Here is a 15,595-nt window from a genome sequence, read left to right as displayed (position 1 = left end):
CTTTCTATAAACAGCCCTGGTGAAGGAATCAACTTTTCAATGGTAATTATTTCTCCCAGAGTGAACAGACTACATGAATTCAAGGGTCATGTTTGCCTGGTTTTCTCCACTCTAACCTGTATTTAGCATGAAGGCATACAGTTTTTCAGTTTTCTTTCCCTCTCCTTTTTTCTTGCAAAAATTCCATATAAATGTAGATCAATGTGAAGTAATCCCTATAAAAGCACTACCCAGTATATCCAGTTAAAACAAGACATTTCCTCATTGTCCCAGGGCAGCAAGTCATCAAAGTGTATTATTACGCTGTGCACATCTGATGGAGCATTTACCCCCAGGAGTTCATTAAAAAGCAATTAAATTGCTTAATTACAACTGACACGAGTGATAGTAACTTCAAAGGAGGAGGAATATTTATGTATGCCAGCTTTTTCTAGATATTTATAAGTGTGTAACAAGAAGAAAAGAATATTAATAAAAATAGTAATAAAGCCAACCTTGTATGGTTCGTGTCATCTTCATCGCTGCTGCTGCTGACTTCATCACTTGAGGAGGAATAGTCTGCTGCTTTTAACAAGGAGTTGGCACTGTCCTTCACCTTGGCAAAGGAGCCTGGACTCTGAGCAAAGAAAACTCAGTTGAAGAACCCATTGTTAAACCGCATGTGCCATATTTTACTGTCCCAGCATATACAGTTATGGTCACTTCCACACCAAAAAAAGTTTTACTAGGAAGCTGATGCTTCTGTTGGTCCATCACAGGTGGGTGTCTCACACAGGAAAGTGACCAGAGCCAAAACTGGACACCCTGCTGAAGACCTGAGCTGGACACAAGTCAGACCTGGACTGAAAGCAGTGAGCTTGAGCCAGCCCCACACACCCCTCAGGTCGACTCACAGGTGACAGCAAACTCACGTACCAAAACAGAGCTGTCTGCACAGACAGACCCTCGGTGAAAATGATGAACAAATCAAAAATATTAGTGGATTTAAAAGAACCTACTGCAATCTGGCCTGGATGAGAAACTTTTTCAGGCTTCTGATGCAGCTGCATGTGGTTCTGGGACAAAACATTCTCTGCCTTGGCCAGTCCTGGATTCCCTGGGGGGTAAAAAAACCCAAAAGTGTCTTTTTTTAAGTGTACATGCAGTGGGTGAGAGAACAAGACAAGCACACATAGCTATGACCCAAAGCAGATACCAGTCTCTGCCAACAAACTTCTCTTTTCTCTTCGTTGCAAAGGAAAATCTCATTCCTTGTTTCTCAGTGGTTCTGGATGCTGCAATATTACGTACATAAATTGATACTGGTGCAATTTAATGCTGCAAGGTTGCAATTTAATTTAAGACAAGCAAACCAAACCCTTGGCAACATACTCCCACTGCACATTAGCCACAGTTCCATGGAAAGGGAGCAAGTGAAGAAAGTGAGGGCATCCTAATCCCTTCCTCTGATCCTCTTCCTGAGGAGAGACAGCTCATCACATCAGCAACTGCTGGTCATATTCCAGCACCAAACAGCCACACAGCTGTATTCCTGTGACTGCAGACCGGGGGTCAGGAACAGAGTTGAGGAGCCTGAGCCCTCCTACACACCTTTGGGAGCAGCAGAGGCGCTGCCAAGATTTGGCCCTCATAAAACTGTTACACAAAAACAGTTCAAAGAGTCTGATTATCTAAACCCAACAGGGCTGAGGGCAAACAGCTGTGCTAAACTGCAAATCTTCCTGTTAAATGTGGGCCCCCTATTGCCTGCAAGCACTGGAAAAAGCAAAACAAGCCTTGAAGGGATGCTCTGCACACAATCCCTGATACAAGAGAAGAGAGGGAAAGCCACTGTACCCTTGCCCTGCTCTGGGACACACTGGCCAGCTCAACACCTGCCTTTTTCAGCAGTTTTTCCTATGACTACCCCACTGTTACCAACAGGAGTCCATGCAGGTTAAGGGGGGAGAATTCAAGCTCACACAAATTAGGATTCATATTTGGTAATTTAGATAGTTTTATCACAACGGTTTCATGTCTTCATCCATTTTTCAAAGCTTTCAAAACTCAGAATTCCTTACTGGTCAATAAGCACCTAAGCAACTCAGCAGAACTATTAGCTTTAAAGTATTTATAGCCCTTTCCTGTCCAATTCATTATTCCTGTGGGTTTGGGAAAGCAACAAACTATCTGAAATGCCATATGCCAGAACTAGCTGTAATTTAATGACACTTAAGAACTCAAGGAGACAGTTTAAACCACAAGGGAGGTTTTCTATTCTTTCCATTGCTGGTGAGATTTTTGTTTCCCCATGCCAAAATAGCACAGGAGTTACACATCACATGGACCCTGCAAAATTGAGCTGGGCTGTTGTTGTTCAACTCTGTTATTCAAACACAAAGTGACATAAGAACAAAAGAAACAAAACCCAAGCAATTTAAAGTGTGCTTTGGATTTCTCTTGAAGATAAGCTTCCTATTCTGTGTAGCTAGTAAAAGCAAAACTGGCTTGATTTTGTAAGTGTAATAAATAAGCAATTTGTTCCTCATTTATCAAGGGCTTTTAAATTAACAATCTAAACCTCAATATAAAAATAAATGACCTCATAAGCTCACAGGGGTGGTTTCAGAATATTTTTGCATCCACCCTACTTCGACTTGGGCATGTGTGATTCCCCATGTTCCCAATCTTTAGTAGCCAATGTGGATGTTAGGCCTTGTGACACACCACGGCTTCACAAAGGGCTACACAAGAAACTGCCCTGCAGCTGACCCACAGAAAACACCTGTAGGAATAGCAAGAGAGGAAAAAAACTGTCCACTTTTCCAGTCCCCATCTGCCAGAACCTCAGGAACCAGAATCTGTACTGCAACACAACCACAAGCAGGCCACTGCATTCCTCCACCACTACCAGTGACAGCAAAGGTGCTTACTAAGCTGTACTTTGCCTAAATCAGATGGTTTTCCTCTAAACTTCTTTTGCCCTTTTTTCTTTTTCAATTCCACTATCTTTCTGCACATAAAAGGATACTGGAGGAATATTTCATAATATGCTGTAGAGAGAGACTTACACTTCCTTTTGCCACTACATTATTAGAGTGCAGAAATATTAGTGTACATCAACTGCTCAACTGTATCATCTTATCAGTGGGCAGGGTGAAGAGCAGAATTTGGCAGTGGGTGAACATCAGTACTGAATTACATCTGTATGTCTGGAATGCTGGCTCTGCTGAGTTTCAACTGTGTCACTAACTGCAACATAAATTATTTTTTTTCAATTCTTAATTGAGGCAATTCAAATTTTCCATATGAAAATATATTCATAGTCACTTTTCTGACTCAAAAGAGGAAGTGCTTATATTTTAGGAACACGGAACCAAAAAAATCCAGAGGGCTTTCAAAAGCCTCTCACCAGAGGATGTCATTAAAAGGACATATCCTATTTGCAATGCAGAACTTGACACCTTGCAGAAGACCACTTCATGTGATAGGAGGTTAGTACATTTTGACTGATGGATCTTTGACTTAGGAATCACCTGAGGCTGACCAGCTGCTCTGATGAGATCCCATCTCCCACTGCTTGGTGCCAGGAGTGTTGCTGCTACTGTTTAGCTTCAGAGCGTGTCCCCTGGGGGATGACTGATGAGTATTACTAAACAGAAAGACAAAAAGCAGATCAGACTCATGTGCAGGAACAGACTGGAACAGAGCTCTTGGGCCACCAGATTGAGCTCCCTGCTGTTACAGTACGAGATCATATTCTGGATAATGAAAAGTTTATCTTCACTGCTGCTCAAAGCAGGGCCACCCAGTAGTGAGAGAAGATTGCGGAGGGGAGTTTTCGCTGGGCAGTCATTCTGGGAGATTACAGAGATTCCCAAGTCATTACACAATATCCTTTTATATTGCATCTCCCTTGGACTCTTCAGACCTGTGTCAGTCCTGATTCCAAAATCTCACGGCTTTTACAACTCAAGAGAACTGCTCCACTACCTTCCTAGAAGATACATCAGCAGTCACTTATCAGTGGAGAAAGGAATGCATTGAACAGTAAAATAAATTGCCAAGCCAGTGGTTCAAACAGAAACCCAGTCTCAGAAGCCACTCGTAACACTGACAATTACTTACATGTTTCTTTTCTGCTTTGCCTCCTGTAATTCCCAAGTGCAGAACATTTAGGGCTTGAGTTCACTTGAAAGTTATTTCAGACTATGTTTCTGACTCTGGCTCATCAGAAATGCTGCACATCACTGTGTTATGTCAGGTAAATCTGCTTCACCTTCCAGCCTCTCCAACACATTTTGTTCCCTGATTAGACATCCAGTGGGGGCTGCCCTTTACTGCTAAGCTCTAGACATCCTTGGTCTTTTCTTCTGGGATATGAAAAAAAATACACCAGCCTTAAGGGCAGACTCCCAAAATTGCCAAGATACATCTACAGGCGGCCTGTTCAAGCTACTATCAGGCAAAACAAGCACCACAAGCTGTAATTAGAAGTGCCTGTACAAGGAGTTGAAGCCAGACTCCCTCTCACCAAAGCATCCAGACACCTGACTTTCCTTTGAAACCAGTTCCACTGGCAATGAGGTAGAGCATCTGCCAGATACCTTAGTTCTCCTATTGACAATAAAGCAGCATAAAACAATTAGTTTAAGCATGAAACACAGTATAAGCACAGTGTACGTATGTAAAGTATACAGTGAAAGTTTAGTTTTAGTATAAGCATAAAACACTTTAGAGCTTACCTTGAATGGCATCTCTGATAGCCAGTCTGATCCCTGCTGTAAAATTTTGAAGTTGTCCTTTCTGGAACCTTAAGGATTTAATCAAACATTTCAAGGCTGCAATTGATATTTTAGATTTAGTCAATAAACCTAATGCTTATTCTGTATCAATGAAAAGGCTAACCAACAGAAATGAACAATGGTTCAGTGGGACCTGTAGGGAGGTATTCCATGATATCAGCACTGAAAGCTGCAAGTCAGCAGCAGCTGCTTCCAGTGTGTTCCAAGCCTTTCAGTCTTTCAGGGTGCAGACAGAAAGAGGTTTGCACCTTTACTCAGAGTCAGCATCATTCTTGGTCAATATTTAAAGCAGACAGTGAAAGGCATCCGCAGTCACTGAATGCAGCTTTCCACAGGTGGTGGATTACCGTATGTTGCTACCACAGGCTGGGGGATGGGACACACACGCCCCCCAAGTGCAAAGTAATAAAATAAATACACACATGGGCATATGCATTCCTGCTCAAATAGTCTTGGACTTGTTCTTAGAAATTCTGTTAGAAAGAGAAATACACCATCACCTCAATTGCACAAACTAACAAGCTTTTCTGCAACAAGACAGATTTTTTCACCAAATGGGCTGCTACAAATACCTGGTCTAACAAAACAGATGTTTTCAATCACAGATCCTGCAGATATTATATGTGTGCAGATATTATGCACATACACATAAACCCAGACCACCAACCTGCCTGTAAATTTGCATTTTTTTCCTAAACTAACGTGACCCAGTTCATGTACAAACAACGAGACTTTCAGAGTTTTGCGAAGTGCAGAGGATGGACACTACACAGAGCAGTGCAATCAACCCCCAAGAGTGCCAAACACCCCGAGTTTCACCCACCTTTGGGGGCTGCTCTTCGCTGTGACTCGTGCTCCAGAACACGTCATCCTGCCCGGGGCTGAGCGGTGCTGTCACCATGTCTGATAGGGAGCTGCTGTGGTACACGTCCTTATTAGCCCGGAAATTCTCACACTTGAAACAAACCAAACACATGTTGAATTGCACTTCCCTGCCTATGTAACAGGTCGCGGTCTCAACAGAGATGGTTCTGCTTGGGAGATTAAATATTTGCTAAGTGTAGCAGGAGTACTCTGTTTGGATAGAGCCCTAATCACCTTGTTCACTGTGCAGTGAGTTATTAATTTCCAGCATGTTAGGCACAAATCTTCTAAGGTGAAGGGTACAATATAAAGAAATAGTAAACAAATCTATTCTCTGTATGTGTGTGTGTATATATATATATATATACACATACACACACACACACACCTTTCTTAAATCTCTAAGAGAAGCAAATAGGTCACTGTCAATGCACAGGAAACTAACAACCTGGATGATGCAAAAAATGCTGTTGAGTAACTACATTTCATTCAAACCTGGATGATGCTTCCACTGCAGAATTTCCATAGTCTAATCACTGTGGGAACCCACCTCCCCTGACTTAGATGTTGACTTCCAAGCTATTCTTTGCATGCCCACCACCAACCCACAGTCAGTGGAGGCAAACTGCCAGCTGCAAACACTTTTAAGTGCTCCAGTGATTATGAGGGGATCCTGGTCCTCCTCTGAAACAAATTTTTCAATTACTTGAAAAAAATAAAGAAAGATAAATCGAACTTGAGAATGCAGTAAGAAAGAATGAAATTATGCCCAGACTAGACCTTCATGGGTGGTCAAGTCCAGGTGATCCCATTGCAGCCGCCTGTGTTTAAAACATACCTCTAAAGGTGTCTAATTAGAGCACTAGGATAGCAAAAACCCCAGTTATAGCAAGGGAAGGGGAAGGAATCAAGTTACTTCCTTACAAAGTCTTCACTCCAAGGGAGCAAGAAGTAAGCAGTGCAAAACTCAAACTGAAATATTCAACATTTGGTCCTCTGATTCTTTCTATATGTAAAAGAAGAGATCTACACACTAATGATCTGCTACACCAGTGTCTTCCAAAGAGGAAGAAACTCAGAGCTAAATGTGTCAGCTGAGAGTACTGCGTTCCTGAAATGAGAAATCCTCTTGGACACAAGACCAAGAGAGAACACACAGAAACTCTGTCTGAGCTGGGCCTGTCTGCAGGGATTGCTATGCTAGAACCAGTTTGATATTACAGAAATAGAAGAAGTATTAGAGAAATGTCTGAAGCTGTACCACTCTGTGCTTCACCTTGTCTGATCTCCCATGCAATGCAAGGCCAGGGCTCTCTGGGAGGTGCTTCTTTCTCAAACACATGGCAAGATCAGCACCTCCAACACTTGGAGGCCTAAGAATGAAGTTTGCAGTTTTTGTTTGAGTCATCGAGGTCAAACTCCTGTGTTCCAACTGAGTTACTGCAACTTAGACCAGAAGCACCTGTAGCACACTTTCCCAAAAGAATGACTCAGATAAGTATTTTATTGATTAATCAGCCCAAGTTTATAAAATTCTCCAGTTTCTCCATCCTAAAAAGTAAATAACAGTAACTGGAACTTCACACAGCTTTTCAAGAAGATAAAAGGATTATGAACTCTCTATAACTGCACAAGACTAAATTTCATGGGAACAATGTTCAACGTCAATTAAATATTGACAGGCAGTAATTCTAAAACTAGATAAAAGTGTCAAAGATGTCTCATTGCAACCTCCCATACAGTACTGCAAAGTCAACTGGGTACTTTTCCTGCCTTTTTGGGACAAAATGTTCTGTTGATACTCTACAGAAAACAGCTTTTTCAGCAGTTGTAACATCTCATAATCTATGTCCTTTCAAAATACCTTTTTGTTCAACATGATTATCTCTAATAATAGTTTTCAGTTAACCAGAATTATTTGAGTAGCAAAGTGTTTACCTGAAGTGATCCATTGTAGGTACAGAAACAGGTTTTGCAGCAGGTATATTATTATCAGAATATAGGAGGATTTTCTTTTCCTTGCCACTTTTTCAACAAGATACATATATTCCTTTCTAAATTACAGCCTTTGAGTCCTGCAGATTACCAGAAAACTATTTTTGTTTACGAGCATGGATGAGCTTTGCTGAGTCATGATATAAGTGACTGAATGAATCCAGACTCTGCCCAGTACACTGGTTCCATGTAAAGCCAGGAACAGACACCTGCTTCCACAAGCAAGCCAAAACCATCTCAGATAACCCCCAAAATCAGGGTTTGATATTCCCCTTAGGTTTGTATAGGGAAAAAAATTTAAAACCCCCACCTAACAACGATTCTAAACTATCGAGATTTGAACCTTAAATTGTTTTTCTTTTAAGTAATACCTAAAGAACAGCAGCTCTCCTCATGCACAGAAAGCACTGGTAGAGAAAATGTTACCTACTGCATGTCTTTGAACCATAAATGGACACATAACTGAGCTAAGGAAAAGAACACTTTGATCCACAAAATGGTAACATAAGGTGATATAGCACAAAAGACTCATTACTAGAGTTAGTTTAAAACCATTTAGAAGCAAGAAGCTTTAAAAAGTCAGGCTGCACTATTTTTTGGAGGACGCCCAAGTTACTCATTTGAACTGAATCTACATAGAGGAGATAGATTTAGTGCAAGTGTTCTTATGAAACAGCATAAGGAAAAGGAATTTCTTAAACTTCTGAGCAGATGTGCTCTGGGATACTAGGGCAGTCCATGGCTTTACCACACAGCTAGCTCTTGTAATATCGTTAGTCTTCTTGTTCTGATTCAGTCACATTATCTAACACAATAGAGAAGATCTACCTAGCAAATCCTATAGGTAAACCATGAGTTAATTAAAAATGGAGTTCATTTCAGATGTGAGCTGAATTTTTCCACTAGTCAGGCAGCAGGAGATGCTGGGCAGAAGATCAGACTCAGTGACTTTGTTCAAGAAGCCTCCGTGAAATTCTGCAGGCAATCCAAAACAGCTCATCCCACACAATCCCACCACAACCAGACAGCCAGATCTGCTGCTGTACTGCAGCAAACACAAACCTGGTACAAAGCAGGTGGAATTGGTACACTCTGAACAGGTAGTATCTCACATTTCCCTCAGCAGACAGATAGGATGTAAGGCATTGAGAAATCATGCTCCTTTCACCTCAGGAGCTGTGTTAAGTTTTCCAGCGAAATAACTCAGAGAGATTTGGGCATCCAGGATGTGCCACAATACATCACAGAATACAACGGTTGAAAATAAGTCATTTTTGTCTGAGCAGAGCAGTGATGGCAGATAATCCCTCTCTGACAAACCTGTCTGGAAGCTCTTCAGTGCAGCATCTGTGATGAATTCAGCTTGCATTTTAACTCCACAGTTCACTTTTATTTTAAATCAACAAGGCACCCACATACTGAACTTCACAAGTATATTGCTGTGTCTTCTAATCTCCAGGTGACTACCTGACCCATCACTTGTATCGCCCAAACACCTCATCCAGTTACAGCAGGCAGCAGGTCCAAACATGCTGCCATTATCATCAACAGCTGCTCCCAATCAGCAAAGGGAAAAATAAGCCTTCAGGGGATTTATAAATTACCCACTGAAGTTCATGTGGTCTCCGTGTGAACACAGGCAGCAGACTGGCATGCACACCCTCACTGGGAGCTCTGCCTTGTGAGGGGGTACCAGGGCACCTCCCAGCAGGGAGGGAGATCACAAGGCAACAACTGTGCATCACTTGCTGCTATTATCCTTAAGTAACATCATACTCTAAACAGCGTATTTTTTTTTGTAGTGTAGTTTCCAAAAGGAATGTGAAAGAAGTTGGTAAAATACTGCTTCATTCCTCACCACTCCCCTCAGCAGCTGGGAGAGATGCTACAAAACAGGAAAGCACTAACAGGATACAGAGGAATGATCACTTGTCCCAGGTGAAGCAGTCAGTCTAGAACAGAGCTCCTCTCATTCCAGGAGAGGCACCTCAGCAGGGCAAGGCTATCCTCTGTACAGCTACCATACTCCTGCAGAATCCCAAATGCCTTGCAATAAACTACGGATGCTCCCACTGCTATTACAGGGCTGAAATATTTGCCTCAGGGAAGCTGCGAGCCTCTGCCCAAGGCTAAGATACAAATGCCCTTCTTGTAGACCTTGCAACAGCTCTCCAGTGATTTGATGTTACAAGCCAGGCCATCAACTCAGCCCACTTACAATACTTGTGACTTGAAACAACAAACAGGCCCTGGAAAAAATGGATGTGAGAAGACACACACAAATATTTTTCCAGGTAAAAGCTATCAGGTGAAATGAGGCCCTTCCGCTCACAACATCTGTCTCTGGTGATTTTGCCATCATCACCAAACAGCAAAGCAACCTGAACAGGAAAGGCACAGGGAGGCTTTGACGCAGAGACACTAAGAGTCTGCTTTTATCCACCTCCCAGACTGGCTCCAGGGCACAAACCAAAGCAGGATAGGGAAGAGCTGCTTCCCCATATCCTGCTGGGGAATTTCAACTGCTCCGGTATCTGCCGGGAAAGCAGCACAGTGAGCTGTAGGCAATCCAGCAGAGTCCTGGAATGCACAGAGGGTAACTTTTTAAGGCAGGTCAACGGCAGCCCTGCCAGGTGGGGTGCAATACTGGTTCCAAGGGTCACCAGCACAGGGGAGCTAATCAGTGACCGCAAGGTTGCAGGCAGCTGGGGCTGCAGTGATCACACACTGGTGGAGTTTACAGTCCTGAGAGTATGGCTCAGGCAAAGAGTAAAGTCAGAACCCTGAATTTTAGGAAAGTAAAGAAATTCTTACGATGAGGGGGGTGCAACACCAGAGAAGGCTGCCCAGGGAGGCTGCAGATGGCCCCTCTCTGGAAACATTCAAGACCAGGCTGAACAGGGCTCTGAGCAACCTGATCTAGTTGAAAATGTCCCTGCTCATGGCAGGGGGGGTTGGACTAAGTGACTCTTAGAGGTCCCTTCTGACCCAAACCATCCTATGATTCTGTGACCTTTCATGCAGGATGTTCACCTGAAGCTCATGCCAAGCAAAATCAGCAATGAGTTTAAGAAACATTTAGGATAATACAACATGATCTCATACTAATAACCCATAATTGCAGGTATGCTCAAAGAAGTATACAGGCCCACACTGCTGCTTTGGTCAGGCAGTGTGACATGCTCTGAAAGCAGTTGAGCTGAAACCAATAACCCATCCTCTGCAGTCTGACCTTCCCTTGACTCCATGATCCAATGCAGAATGAGGCCACAAGATGCCACAACAGCACACAAACAATGCCTAAGCCTGATATGAATCTCACTCTCCTGTGGGTAGCACTAGCTAAATCCCACAGAAGCAACTGGAGAGATGGATACAAAAACTACATCCATCCATCCATCCATCCACCCATCCATGCATCCAGGAGTCCAGCAGAAACTGAGAGCTGCCAAGAATAAAACTAGTGCTACGACTGTATGTCCTCTCTGAGGGGATGAATGAATGCAGAAATGAAATACTATGTAAAATGTACAGGCAATGAGATTATTCTGGCCACTGCACACTTTCAGAATAAGTGGAGATAGCCAGGCTAAATGAGTTGTGCTCCCACTTACAGTAGTTTATTCCATTTTTACTTGCTGTTTGGTTTTTCTTTTGCTCACATATGCTTACAGTCTTTTTCACAAGAGACTGGAGAAAAAAAACCCTGCAGCCACTTCCAAGCCACTTCCTTCATGCGCTGTGAGTAGGATGTTGAAAGGAAACTCTGTTTTTGGGCACATTGTGAGAACCATGAATCACCTCTTCCAGAACTGGTAAGAATATCAGGAGTTAAAATGTTTTGAGAGAAGGATTCCAATGGAGAACTTCATCAGAGTGCTTTCACTGCATAGGTACTGTTTAGATCCCACTTCTACCTCTAATACTGGAAGTTTAAAAAGACTCAGACTTTCTGGGCTCTATCTGCAGGCAAAATCTGATTCTGCATTGCTACTTATTGTATCTCCACATACTTCCAGATTATTTCAAAAGATCACGACAAATCTTGATTGTTTACATGGTTTCACTTACAAAAAATTTTGGATTTGGACTTGTTTTGTGAAGTGCCATATACACTTATGGCGCCATATAAATAATACATCATCCAGGGACTGCAACAGCACTGTCACTCAGACTTTGTGAAACATCTCAGAGGAGTCTCATGGAATCAACAATCAGGCATCAAGGATAAAAAATAACTGTTATCTAACCCTGATCTACAGTGCTTAAGTATAATTCCACATAGAACTCAGCAGCAGAGGCAGTACCACAAAACCTCTGAGCTGGTTTGCACAGGCCTCAGTCATTTGTGCCAGAAGCGAAGGGAACTCTGTTTCTGATGGGTTGTCGTGCCTAAAACCACCCCAGGCCCCTCCTCCCCAGCTGGGGCAGCAGTACCTGCACTACCAGGGCTCTCTGTGGTGCGGGGGTGCAGGGGCTGGAGCTGCTCCCAGATCCCATCCTGGGGTGTGGAGTGGCCTCGTGCCCCAGCACCGCTGGCCACTGCGGGGAGGGCTGGATGCTGTCACTCTTCTTTGCTCTGTCCTCGGCCTGGGAAGGACAAAAGCAGCAGCACATTGCACAAAGAGCCCCAGGCTTTGCAGGCTGGATGCTGTCCCACAGCAGCACAGAGCACACCACCTCTGATGGACCTTCCCACCAAGGAGGACAGCCCTGGCACAGTACAAACCACTATTTCCTCTCCATTTGCAACCCTTCCTTTTCCATCAAGCTTCCAAGCTGCAGAAAAGAGAAGGGCCTGAGTTTCCACCTGTTGCATTCTAGGCCACTACTTTGGAGACAGGCTCCTTTGGAGGAATCATCTACCCATACTTACTTATCTTTGACAACATGCAGCCTGTTTTGATGTGCATTTATTACCCCCTTCCACAGCACTGACATTACTGCATGTTGCTTTCTACCTTAAAACACTTCTAACACTCTGTCTTTTCGGTGTGTTACTTGTACTGTGAGAAAGACTGAGGAACATGATCTAGAAGGAATAAATTTCCTGAGGGCATTGCTCATTACAAAAGTCTTTATCCTGTGGTTTTGACCCCACTACTCTTTTCAATTCTGTTCAACTAATGACTAATTCTCATTCTCTAGTGTAAATCTCAAGCATATTCTCTGATTCAGCAGCCTGGAAACAGCTCTACACAGTAAACTAGAGATTAATGCCATAAAAATACCCTGTTATCTGTGTTGGGGTGGGCATTCTTAATGGTATCTCTCAGTATATCTAGATGTTTGTGCCTGTATCAGAAAGGTAAGCATATTCTTAGCCCAGCCTAGAAACTGCTGAGGACATGGAAAAATGATTCCACTTAGTCTCACAGATCCCCACTGTGGGAAAAAAGAAGACCAAAACCTTTAAAAAAAACCCCTTATTAAAACAAGCAACAACAGCTAAACACCATGAAATTCTAGCCCCAGTGAACAGGCTCTTGAGGCCACATTTTCATTACCTGCAACTTGTAATAATAAAAGGCAAATTTTACCATAAGCAAGAAAGAAAATGTAAAAGCCAGATATGATAATTCACCCCCCAGCTCTGTCCTCAAGGGGAGCTTGCATGAAAGGCTTTATGATCCACATGCAAACTCATGCAGGTGACACTTTTGGGCTGCCAGAACTGATGCCAATTGCCATCCAGGCACTGAGCTAGTGCAGTATCAGCCCGAGCTTGGAGTCTTTGCCTGTCAGTTCCTTCACTCTGGTGCCGGTGGGACCAGATAGAGCACAAAGTAAGCTCCCATCTGGGCACAGATGTGCAGGGCAAAATTGTCCTGACCTGCTGGGGACAAGATAAGCACAATGGCAAAGATACAGAGCTCCCAAGAGTGGGTTCTGCACCCCCAAACATTAAACCTGAGGCTTTGGAGGGCTTTAGGATTCTTTGTTTTTAATGTCTCAATGACACAATAATTCTTGAGGGTTTCTGTGTATAGATGATTGGTTCTAGAAATGCCACTGACCCCTAAAAAGTACAAACAAACTCACTCTTGAGTAGGCTACCACTGTCCCCAGGCAGGTCCCTCTCAACAGAGGAACAAACACTTATCTGGATAATGAACCGGAGAAGATCAGCATCAACAAGAGCAAAATCACTAACTTATCCCTGTTAAAAACAGTTACAACTTTAAAGCATTCTTAAATTGTCGCAAATAGTTACGACTGCTGACAAAAAAGTCTCAACCAAAGAATGCAATCCTGTACCACCAATTACCAATTTAGTGGAAGGATCTGTGACTTCCAAGAAGTTCTGAGATTAGCTAATAATACTGTACAATATCCTTAAAACTAGAATACATTATGGTAGCCATAATGACAAAAGCCTCATGCTGTGAACCTAAAAAGCAACTGATCTGCAACTAATGATAATGTATTTCACTACTAAATTAAAAGCTAACAGTGACTGCACACTAAATTCTGGAACATATTTCATTTTGCTATCAAGGAGTTATTTACAAAACACACACTAAAACCAGAGATGCGTATCTAAGACAGTATTTAATTGTTTTCTTGTCTTTTAACTAAAATAAAGTAGAAAATAAATTAATCATCTGAGCTGCATTTTCACCCATTAAAGACCTAGCAAAGGCAAAGCTCTTCTATTGACTTTAATGTTGTGTATTTAGCAAAAGCAGCTTACTTCTCTGTCCACACTCAATTTACTCCTCAGCTGGAGTAAGACCCAGCCCTCCATCATCAAACAAATAGTGATTTCAAGAGCAGTTCATTAAAATTTCAGTAATGATTTGTTTCGTCAGTCAGTACAACAAAGCCTTTAGAGCCAGGGCATTTGTGGTTTTGACAGTTAAGTTGTACTTCAAACAGAATTACTCTTGTTTTCACAAACTGCTCCTCTAACAAGGAGCTTAATATCTTTTGTTCTCCTGACTTCATGTTGCTGCTTGGCTGTTTGCAGACTCTATTCAGTTACTAAAATTCATCTTTTCACCAATCCTAGCAGTTACATTTAACTATCAATACAGGACATTTCAGCTTATGGAATAGTTGCAGCACACACACACAAGAAGATGACAAAGATGGCATGTGCTTAAAGACAGCAGCAAGGTGTTAAAAAGCTGCACTCTGCACTTCTCCTATTTACATGTGCATGAGCTTTCTTCATGTCTCTGCTTGGGCATTTTGGGAAGATACTTTTGCCATGACTGCAGAGAACATCACATCCACTCTTCTACTGAGGAGGGACTGTGAGCTGCTGAGATTTTTGACCCAGACTTTAGTGACAAAACAAATCACACCAGCTGGGTTAACCAGTTGAGATTATACAAAAAAAGCAAAATAAGCATGCTAGGAATGAGGAGATAACATACGGAAATGGACCCACAGTTTTTCATGATATGGTGACAGTGACCAGAATGAGTTGATGGGTAGAAATACTGTCAGAGTTAGCAAAGGAGGAAAATGGATTACAATATAGGCTGACTATATCCATCAAACCTTATCCTGGGACATAAAAAACAAGAAAAGGCATCACTGCCTGCTGATGGGGCACAGAGATCTGTGCTCAGGAGGCAGGATGCCATTCTGTGCCTGGGTCAATTCTGTGAACCCTAACATCAGGCAAAGACCTCATCTAAATCTCAGATGGTATTACCTTACTTCATGCCTCTTTGAAAGATGAGGGAATGATACCTACTTGACCAGAAGAATCTTGTTTCCCCACTCATCGATCAAATCCTTCTCTCAACTCAAGCAGAGTGACAGAACAATTCTTCCTTTCCCTTATCCTCTGCATATTAATGGAAACTGAAGACTGTAGCATAAGTGTGTAGTAAGACATAGGTCAAGCTCCACATGCAGGTTTAAAGATCAGTCTGCTCTCTGCTTCAGCATTCCTACAGCATCATAAACTACAAAGCACCAAAGTGCTGCCCTGGCCA

General features: G+C 42.6%; 1 protein-coding gene across 1 annotated transcript in view; it reads right to left on the bottom strand.

Moving 5' to 3' along the window:
* NRK (Nik related kinase) overlaps positions 1 to 15,595 on the bottom strand; it is a gene marked incomplete at its 5' end in the record, with an annotated part of 88,450 nt that overhangs the window by 22,460 nt on the left and 50,395 nt on the right. Inside the window, 6 exons of the mRNA XM_082289604.1 lie at positions 495 to 616; positions 999 to 1,096; positions 3,516 to 3,631; positions 4,725 to 4,792; positions 5,608 to 5,739; positions 12,081 to 12,233. Coding sequence (XP_082145730.1) covers positions 495 to 616; positions 999 to 1,096; positions 3,516 to 3,631; positions 4,725 to 4,792; positions 5,608 to 5,739; positions 12,081 to 12,233 — 689 coding nt within the window. The remainder of the gene's footprint in view (positions 1 to 494; positions 617 to 998; positions 1,097 to 3,515; positions 3,632 to 4,724; positions 4,793 to 5,607; positions 5,740 to 12,080; positions 12,234 to 15,595) is intronic.

Source organism: Coloeus monedula (assembly GCF_965178545.1).
Source record: "Coloeus monedula genome assembly, chromosome: 12".
Taxonomy (NCBI): Eukaryota; Metazoa; Chordata; class Aves; order Passeriformes; family Corvidae; genus Coloeus; species Coloeus monedula.
Note: the sequence above shows the minus strand (reverse complement) of the source record. Positions and strands in the feature narration are given on the sequence as shown.